General features: G+C 43.0%; 4 protein-coding genes across 4 annotated transcripts; 3 read left to right on the top strand and 1 right to left on the bottom strand.

Moving 5' to 3' along the window:
* Window positions 1–1350: 1350 nt before the first annotated feature.
* Window positions 1351–3392, top strand: LOC6579448 (scavenger receptor class B member 1). The gene is made up of 4 exons (XM_002005308.4): window positions 1351–2089; window positions 2147–2549; window positions 2632–2882; window positions 2955–3392. The coding sequence occupies exons 1-4, from the start codon at window positions 1478–1480 to the stop codon at window positions 3219–3221; spliced, it is 1533 nt and encodes a 510-aa protein (XP_002005344.1). The 5' UTR covers window positions 1351–1477; the 3' UTR covers window positions 3222–3392.
* A 2814-nt stretch (window positions 3393–6206) lies between these two features.
* Window positions 6207–7480, top strand: LOC6579447 (ejaculatory bulb-specific protein 3). Its single transcript, XM_015163678.3, has 2 exons — window positions 6207–6312; window positions 7066–7480. The coding sequence occupies exon 2, from the start codon at window positions 7079–7081 to the stop codon at window positions 7457–7459; it is 381 nt and encodes a 126-aa protein (XP_015019164.1). The 5' UTR covers window positions 6207–6312; window positions 7066–7078; the 3' UTR covers window positions 7460–7480.
* Window positions 7481–7490: 10 nt separating this feature from the next.
* On the bottom strand, window positions 7491–8724 carry LOC6579446 (m-AAA protease-interacting protein 1, mitochondrial). The gene is made up of 3 exons (XM_002005306.4): window positions 8361–8724; window positions 7989–8284; window positions 7491–7917 (listed from the first exon to the last, which is right to left on the bottom strand). Exons 1-3 carry the CDS (start codon window positions 8631–8633, stop codon window positions 7776–7778), a joined length of 711 nt encoding a protein of 236 aa, XP_002005342.2. The 5' UTR covers window positions 8634–8724; the 3' UTR covers window positions 7491–7775.
* A 104-nt stretch (window positions 8725–8828) lies between these two features.
* LOC6579445 (60S ribosomal protein L19) lies at window positions 8829–9921 on the top strand. The gene is made up of 3 exons (XM_002005305.4): window positions 8829–8906; window positions 9155–9261; window positions 9329–9921. Exons 1-3 carry the CDS (start codon window positions 8902–8904, stop codon window positions 9826–9828), a joined length of 612 nt encoding a protein of 203 aa, XP_002005341.1. The 5' UTR covers window positions 8829–8901; the 3' UTR covers window positions 9829–9921.
* Window positions 9922–9996: the final 75 nt, after the last annotated feature.

Below are 9996 nucleotides of genomic sequence, written 5' to 3'. Positions count from 1 at the left end.
TCTGTCACTGATAAGGCAGCATCTCGGCTCATTCACTCATTCAGCTGTTTGCTCGCAATGGGAGCGAAGCTGATGCCGCCTCTGATTTGAAGCATCTGCTGATCACATCAGCAGATCTCGGTTATCAGCCATTGACAATGGCAAACACAAATTTTGAATCTTGCTAAATATATGCATTTTGGAACGCCCCCTGGCCAGGTGCACTGACTGAACGGCTGACCGGCTGACCGGCCGCAGATGGCTGCAGATGCCAATTGGGAGCAGTTCCATAAAACATTAATCTAAACGAACATAAATTTAAATTACGATTTGCGTAAATTCGATCTTCCTCGGGTCACAAGTTGAGGGCTTATCTCCTGCAATTGCGACAACAGCCGCCAGCAGAGCGTGTTTGGCCTTTGCCAACTGATAGCCTCTCTGCTATAGTGATACCCTGTAGCCGGCTGAACTCTAATGGTTGGTTTAATGTAGCAAAATTAGAATAGTTTAGCATAATTCTATAGAAACTAAAAGCAATTAGAAAGTGATTTCGTTATATATGTAGTTGAAGCTAAATTAAATTCAATTTGATAGCAAATCTGTTTATGAATTCCTAGGATGTTTGTTGTAGCACTATTATATATATAATATTATCAGTTATATATACATATATATACTTATACTTATTAAAGTTTAAAGCTGTGGTATACAAACTCTTATATACCTTAGACCTGTATGACTTATACTCTTATATATCTTATATATACTAGGCAAACGTTGTATGATACCTATATATAGAGTAGGAGCGTATCTTATAATATTCAGGATGCAATTGAAATGCTCAAGGCTTTATTGAAGACTTATACAATCCTTTAAAACCCAAATTATATTCTTGTTAAGTTTTCTCAATTTCTAAATCATTTAGGCAACTTATTTCGGTTCCCAATCTAAATATTCTGCTTAAACTTAAATAATGTCAATGCTACATTAATAATTAAAGATCTCAAATTTTTTACTTCCATATAAGCCAGGCTTAAAGCGTAATCCTGCCTATACAACGACTATGTACACTCGATATACTCAAATGGAACCAAAACTATAACTAAAGTTCTGCCATAGATTCTTTTCCAAAACTTAGCTCTACAAAAATTCTACTAACATAGGGTATCTGCGTAGTCCAGCGAATCTCTCAAATTTTCTTCACTTTTACTTGATTTGCTTTTATTTGTAATCATATTTTTAGTTTAGTTGCGTTTCGTTTCGTTTTCAAGCAGGCCTAAGATGAGGAAGGGACCCCGCGATAAGACCGATTCTGTAAAGCAACAGAAAAAAAATACAAATTTGTATTTAAAATTCAATGGAGACTCGAAATGGCGTTTAGTTGTTGAAATCAAACGAATCGCGTGATTTGAAGAGCGCAGACGCACAACATTCCAATCCCACAGCTCCACCAGCTCCAGTCTCCCGTCCCAGTGGAGGCAGTGCATCATCGTCAGACATGGGCCCAACTTGTTTCTGGCTGAAAATTGTGGCAATTGCATTGTTCGGCCTGCTGAATATCTATTTGTTTGTGATCTCGTGCGGCGTCAACTATCAGTATGCCATGGCCCAGGAGCAGGTGCGCTTCCGTGAAGAGATGCCAACCATGGAAAGTTGGGTGAACTCGCCGTTTGGCAAGCTGAAGAGCTACCTGTTCAATGTGACCAATGGACCGGAGTTTCTGAGTGGACGCGATGCCAGGATCAAGCTGCAACAGATCGGCCCGATTGTCTATAAGATCGTCGGCTACAACGACATCCTCAATCGCACCGCGAGCAGTGTGACCTATCGCAAGCATCGCTATCGCCACATTGAGTTCGTGCCCGAGGAGAGCGTCTCGCCGGACATCCTCAACAAGACGATTGTGCAGTTCAATAGCTTTCTGCTGGGCGCCGCTGCCAAGTACTGCCAGATACCCTTCACCTCGATGGGGTTCAATGCGCTGACCCTGGGCGAGCAGGTGTTTATGACCGGCAGCGTCTACTATTTCCTGTGGGAGTTCACTCGTCCCGCGCTGGAACTTTTTGGCAAAATGTTGCCGCTGGCCACCAACTGTGGCACGCTCTACAATGTGAGTGGTTTGATCCGAGTATTCCTAGTATCTAGCTTACACCTCATCCTTTGGCAGGCTCTCAAGGAGAAGGAGGAGATCTACACGGTGAACATTGGCACTGAGGTGGGCATGGAGAACTTCTTCCGCATACAGAATCTCAATGGCGAGCTGCGCATCCAGGAGCGTGTGAAGGACAATCCCCGAAATCTGGGCGACAGCTGCCCCATCAATGTGGCGGACACACTGGACAACTCCCTCTATCCGCTCTTCCTGGAACGAAATTCATCGCTTAGCATCTTGGCCACGGAGTCGTGCCGTGTGCTACCACTGCGCTATCAGCGAGATCAGGAGCACGATGGCATGAACTCGTATCGCTTTACGCTGCTCCAGGCCAACGAGACGGCGCCCAAGTGCATGGATAGCACCTACGGCGTGAAGCTGCCGCGCGGCATGTTCGATGTGTCCAAGTGTGTGATAAGTAAGTGCTGGATGAGTCACCTAGAGGCACTCGCAGAGATTCATCTCTCAATCATCTCTCTCTCTCTATATATCCTGCATAGATGATGCTCCCTCGGCCTTCTCCATGCCACATTTCTATGGCTCCAGCTACGATTGGCGCCAGCATTTCGAGGGGCTCAGTCCCAATGCCGATGAGCATGAGCCCTTCATACTGCTGGAGCCCAACACGGGCATACCCATCAATGAGAAGTACCGCTTCCAGTCCAACACCCCGCTGCCGGACTTCAGCAGCTACAGCCGCAAGCTGACCAAGCTGAGCAACATGATTGTGCCCGGCTTCTGGTACGAGTTCGTAAGTGTTCTGCTAGCCTTTAGTGTCTCTGTCCAGGCATTGCCTTAACTCTCTACTCTATACTCCACCCAGGACATGGATCACCTACCAGCTCATGTGCTCTACATAATGCGCTTCAATGTCCACTGGCTGCCGCATCTGCAGCCCTATCTGATGGCCTTGCAGCTGCTCTGCGCGCTGTGGTGCGTGCTCAGCTTGGCCAGGCGCTGCAGCAGGAGTCGCAGCTACGGCGAGCTTTACCGCAAGCTGTGCGGCCCACCCGTTGTGCAGCTGGAGGCGATATTGAATCCGAGGCCGCAGCATGAGCCCAAGCTGACCACTGAGCTGGCTCTCAAATAGCCGCATCTGCACATATTTGTATCTTATAGATACGCCTCAATTTGCCAGAGCTTTAGTTTCTGTTTAGTTGTATTTAGATTTAAGCAACGCGCATCACACCTCCGCATGGCCTGCGCTTATCAGCGGCGCCAATTAACAGAATAACAATAACAATGATAATGCTAATGATAATGCTGACATGCGTAATTGCACAACATGAATTCGCCCCTCATTTCACCTTTTGTGTCAAATCGCGGCAGATTGACATGGCCAGAGGGAAGCGATGCCCTCAAGGCCCTGGGGTTTGTTATGACTTGGCTTTGAGCTCGCCGCAGTGTGTTTGATTCCTAGGCTCAGTCATGATTACAGTGAAGTCATAGACACGCACACACCTGCGCACACCTGCACCTGGCCATGCTTGGCAATGAAAACCTGCGCACGTATCACACTTAAGATCTGTCCCCAGATTTATTTACCTTTATTGAAGCTTTGTCTGCTGCTGCTGCTGCTGCTGCTGCTACTTTGCTGCGTCAGGTTTTTTGTTTATCTCTGTTTTGTGTCGCTCTTTCTGTTTTCGGTTTTTCTGTTTATTTTCTGTTTTGGCTTACCTTCCTGAACCTGAACTTTTGCACATGCTGCCACTGGCTGGGCTTTCAAGGCAAGCAGCCCTTGCTTGCTCGTTGCCCGTTGCCCCTGCACCCGCCCCTACCACGCCTACTTTTGATTGGGACGCTGTCATCGTTGCCATGAGTTCGACTGTTTACCTTTCCTCTGGCCTGGGTACTTTCCATTTGCATAAGCTAAAACCGATCATGACAGCTGTAACACCCATGTGGCAATTGGTCAACGATTCACAAACACACACACATACTCACAGCTCTGTCTGTCTGTGTGTGTGTGTGTGTGTGTTTGTAATGCAAGTGTTGAGAAACGTGAGCAGAATATTGTCAAAACAATATTTCTTTATATGCATTATGTTTTCTCAAAGAATGTGAGGCGTCGACTTCTGATCAGAAAATTGCTTCCAATTGGAGCAATGTGAATTTCGATCTGCTTTGTATAGAAATTTTTGCTCATAATAGAAGTAAAAGATCTTTAAAGATCATATATGGATATACTGTGAAAATGAAAGAAAAGGTATAAAAATATATATGTACATCTATATAATTGCTATATAATTATATATTTCTAAAATAGGCAAAAATGTGTCATGATGTCAAAGAGAGCTAGAAAGATCAGGAAATCTTGGTATATATGACTTACTTCTAATACAAAAATACGTCTATTTTACATATAAATATACAGATGTACGTATACGTATATCTAGAAAGATCAGAGCCGAGATCACTTGTTCATTTTGACGAATTGGTATACCGACAAGTACTTTACAGAGAGCTTTTTAGCAAACTAGAAACGTTTTTGCTACTCCAATTAAGACTTCTTTAAAAAAAAGTTATATAAGAGATATTAAAAGATTTTAGTCGGCAGAATGATTTAGATATCATATATATAATGTAAGTTAATATATTTGGAAGGAACATTTTTTTGCGCTTTATAAATTTGTAGACTTCTGGCCAAAATAAGATATATAAAATACTCCTAGCTTTATATAAATGTCTACATGTCAAATAAAAACTTTTAGAGATCAGTAAATTTTTAATTTTTGTTTAATTTCAACATTTTCCTAGAAGTATCCGATTTCCGTATATATTATGCTCTATGTACATACATACATACATATATATTGTAGCCTGAGGGCACTTAACTGCTGGCAGTTAAATCTGTCCCAGCATTTGTGGACCGCCCTAGAGATGATTTTGTAAGTCGCCAGACGAGACAAACAAAATGAAATGAAAGATTGTTAAATTTAATGATAATGTGATAAATCAGCTGAACTTTGCATAATTGCACACTAATTAACATAAAAGTTATATCACAGTGATTTATTGGCTTTCATTAGAGACAGCGGGCTAAAAAGCCACGAGCCTTAAGTAGATAAGTAGAACTGACCCATTGAACTGTACGGTAAGCAGACAACACAATCGAGATACTCGTGCCAGAAGCTCGAGTCATTCCCATTAAAAAATGAGTATAAAAAAAAAGCAGAAATAAAAAAAAAATAATAATAAAGCCTAGCTCTAGAATTATAAATATATGTATATGAATTTAATGGCTCATTATTGTAGACCCCAAGTTGACAGAAATAAAAAATAAAGAAGAATTATTTACAATAAAAAAATATAACAACAATTATCAGCTCTGATTTGACTGTGGAAAAGTCTTCCATGCAACAGATTGAACAGAAACTGAGCGCAAGACATCGCCTCGTTTATGGCGGTAAATCCCAATTCGATTTGCCGCAAAAATAAAAACAAAGATACAAAATCGAGACCAGTTGAGCTTTCGAAATCTGGTTGGGCCTAGAGGGAGACACAAACAAAAACACACACGCACACATACTTCGATTAAATGCTGCAGATAATGTAAATGAAATGGGGGAAATGCATAAAAGTGATTACAACATAATAAACATGATCGTAAAAGATCAACAGCAACAACACCTTTGAGTTTTTCACGTAAGTACTTTGCATGTTTTTCCTATGAATTTCGTCTCAGCGCACGGGGCGAAACGTGCAAAGCACTAACAAGCTAAACAAACAGCTGTGACAGCGCCAAAGTGCGGCGAGGTGGCGAGTTGGAGAAGAGTCGAGAGGGGGCGAGGCCACATTTACATTTAAGACGTCAGCGTCGGCGTCAAGTCCAGAAAAGAAAAAAAAAAAAACAATGTAAAGCTTGCGTACATCCCAAGTACGCGGCGAATTGCTTGGCTTAAAATTCGGGTGAAAAACTAAAAATCCGGTTCAATTTGGCTGCACGAAAGACCTTTGACTGGTGGGGCTGCCGCCCAGGCCGACGCCGACGGCAGCGCCACCGTTCGTCGAGTGGCCAAGCGAATGTGCGAAAGCTTTTGGCCGCGCCAGCCGAGCTCCTTACTATAAAAGTCGGCTAAACAGGCTAACAGCTTGGCAATCAAAGCTGTGCTGTCGTACGCAACAGACACAAGAGAAAATCCACCAACAGCTCGCAGTTCGGCAGCAACAACAACAAAACGGTAAGCAAACATTATTTGACAAAGAGAGAAAGAGCGCGAGTGAACGAACGAGAGAGTAACTGAGTGAGCGAGCGATGCAGGCTACGCGTGCGCTATGCTGTTTTGTGCTTTGGCAACTGTAAATTGCTATTGATTGGCAGCACTTGCGTGCACAAAACGACAGTACAAAAGTAGCAGCGAAAAAAAAACAAGACGAAAAGCGAATATAATCCGTTTTGAATAGCAGCTAAAAAAAGACGTTGAGGGTGAGAGAGGGAAGCAGCGGCGAGCGACGCAGGCATTGCAGCTGTCCATTCGGTATCGATGCCTGGTCTATTGCGTAAACAGATTGGCAACACTTGCGAACAACGGTACAAAAGTGGTTTTAGCTAAATGAAAAAAAAAAGAGGGCGAACAGCGAACTTAATCCACTTTATAAAAGAGCTTGAAGTGACGTGGTACGAAAATTGTGAAATCTTTTGTTATTACTAAAACTAAATCATTAATTAGTATGCATGTGCCATATATATGCCAAGAGGCATTAATAATGCATGAAACGAACTAGCCCAGAAATGAATCGAACGATTCATTCTCAAAACTCTGGCGTGTTGCTAGCCCCTTTTACAGAGCAGACCAGATGACGCCTCATATTATTTATTTAGGACAAATAATATTGCCACAAATAGTATTTGAATGGCTGTTTATATATTTGTTTTGCAATTACTCACATTTTAACGGGGACGTTTTCTTCCTCCATCTCTCTCTGTTCTACAGCTCTTGAGACAAGATGAAGGCATCACTGGTCATATTGCTGTTGGGCGTGTTTGCCGCCCTCGCCCTGGCTAGGCCCGAGAAGAAATACACAAACAAATTCGACAATGTCAATGTGGACGAAGTGCTGAGCAATAATCGCATCTTAAACGCCTACATCAAGTGCCTGATGGAGAGTGGACCATGCACGGCCGAGGGACGCGAGCTGAAGAAACTGCTGCCCGATGCCCTCGAGTCGGAGTGCTCCAAGTGTACCGATGTGCAACGTCGCAATTCCAACAAGGTGATCAATTATCTGCGAACTAACAAGCCCAGGGAATGGACCATGCTCCTCGACAAGTACGACTCAAAGGGCATCTACAGGGCCAAGTACGAGAAGCACACTAAGAATAATTAAAAATAACAAACAACAAAAAAACAAAGGAACATCAAAACAAATCAATTTGTATTGTCATCTAAACACATACTCGTTATTTAAACTATATAATAACCAGATATTAAGATACAAAAAAAAAAAAATGATAAAACTTTAAATGATCTGAGTGGTTTTTGTTTTGTTTTTTTTTTTTATGTTTTGCTCATACCTAAACACTTGCAATGCAAATTTTATTCCAAAATTCATCTAAAATGTGATTAGGCAAACTTCCGGGAACTATATCTGATACAATGGGGTTTTCTACGATTTCTAAGAATCTGAGTTAGGAAGCCAACTGCTATTTCGATTCATTAATTAGATCAATGGCCCTGAAATGATTGGCCACATTGATCGTCCAGTCTGATTGCTGTCCGGCTGTAAACTCTTTTTTAAAGCGATAATTACAAATGAAGACCCGATCCTGATATTCCGGCATTGTGCTACAAGTAGATCAAGAAAGTCCGAGCTTATAGAAACAGAGAGAGATCTAGTTGTTAACCCTTTCGCTCACCCCATATTCCAGGGTATCTCCTCGCCTCGTTCACGCATTTCGGTCAGGCCACGCATCACATGGAACACCATTGTGATCTCGACCCAACGCTTTTGCAGCTTATCGTTCGCATCATCGAACATGATGCCGATTTGATAGGGAAACGACAAATAGATGTCGCTCTCGTGGATCTCCAGTTGTTTGCGCTGCGTCATGGACAGTTTCTGCACGACGGGCTTCAGTTCGGCTATGGCCTCGGGTGTCACTAGATCCTGTAGCTGGCTCAGATCTCCGCCCACCAACTTGCTAGACACGACCTATAATTAGTTCACAGTAGTATTGCACATATGAATAAATTTGCTGCGTAATTGAAGCAACAATTTGGGAGTTCACCTGCAGCGCCTGTTTTGCGCCGTATACAAAGTCCTTGATTTGAAATTCACTATCAAAATATGGACGTATGATGAACTGTACGGTTATCCAATTTTTGATTGTATTCAGTGCCGATGGCCATATTATCTCCGGAAAGTCCATCAACCTGGGCAACTGATTGCGACTTGTTTGATTTTTGTTTTGTTCGGGTGCATGCGGTAGCGTTGCCAGTTGCCGCAAGCTCCCTCTGCCAGTCTTCGCCATTGTCAGACATCGCCTTAAAGTGTGTTGCATATTTAACTAACTCTTTAAAACAACAATTATTAATTAATATTGTGATTGAACTTTATCTGCCGTATAATCAGCTGTTTGACCAGGGATGGTTAACATAAAATTTCATATAACATTTGGCTGTTATGCAACATTACACTGTTAATCACCCGTTGTGATTGGCGCGTGATATAGCAGTAAGCATTTTGTTGTGGTAAATGCTCAAAAATGGCAGTCACTTCCGTCTGTCAAATTTTTCTTTCTTTCCCAGCCACGACGAGCAAGGGTCGACATGAGGTATTGACGAATTTCAGCAGTTTCTGTGTTTTGTGTACGAAAATGTGTGAAAAGTGTGCAAAAACTTGTGGATTACATGTGGCATGCAGCATGTTATGAGTGCAGTTGCCCAGGGTTATCCAAAAATGTGTAAATTGAACCGAAACCACGTTAATGCACACATGCACACATACACACACACACACACACGCACGCAAAATCATAGCATGCTGTTTTAGCTAATTTTCTTCGGTCTTCTTTGCTTGCAGTTCTCTAAAGCTCCAGAAGAGGCTCGCAGCCTCAGTGCTGCGTTGCGGCAAGAAGAAGGTTTGGTTGGATCCCAATGAAATTAATGAGATCGCCAACACAAACTCGCGTAAGTATACCAAATGGAGGAAATGTGCGAATAAGAGTATACTAAATGGATATTTTTTGTCTTGCAGGTCAGAACATACGCAAACTGATCAAGGATGGTCTGATCATCAAGAAGCCCGTCGTGGTCCATTCCCGCTACCGTGTGCGCAAGAACACCGAGGCGCGTCGCAAGGGTCGTCACTGCGGCTTCGGTAAGCGCAAGGGTACAGCAAATGCTCGTATGCCCACTAAGCTGCTGTGGATGCAGCGTCAACGTGTGCTGCGTCGCTTGCTGAAGAAGTACCGCGACAGCAAGAAGATCGATCGTCATCTGTACCACGATCTGTACATGAAGTGCAAGGGTAATGTGTTCAAGAACAAGCGCGTCCTCATGGAATACATTCACAAGAAGAAGGCCGAGAAGCAGCGCAGCAAGATGCTCGCTGACCAGGCTGAGGCCCGTCGTCAAAAGGTGCGCGAAGCACGCAAGCGACGTGAGGAGCGTATTGCTACAAAGAAACAGGAGCTGATCGCCCTGCATGCTAAGGAGGATGAGATTGCTGCGAAGGCGGCCACTGCGGGTCATTAAGTCGGCGGCAATTCATAATTAGTAATTGTTTTTGAAGTGAAATAAAAATTGTCATTTTAGTTTGGCCAAAATGATTTTGTACAAACGTGGAAATCGCATTCTTATAATTTCTAAACATCCAATAGGAGGAATCGGGTGCAAGCAACAGCTGTGTCTGCGTATTTCAAT

Source organism: Drosophila mojavensis, unplaced genomic scaffold, assembly GCF_018153725.1.
Source record: "Drosophila mojavensis isolate 15081-1352.22 unplaced genomic scaffold, ASM1815372v1 contig_80, whole genome shotgun sequence".
Lineage (NCBI taxonomy): Eukaryota > Metazoa > Arthropoda > Insecta > Diptera > Drosophilidae > Drosophila > Drosophila mojavensis.
This window is presented reverse-complemented; position numbering and strand designations above follow the sequence as displayed.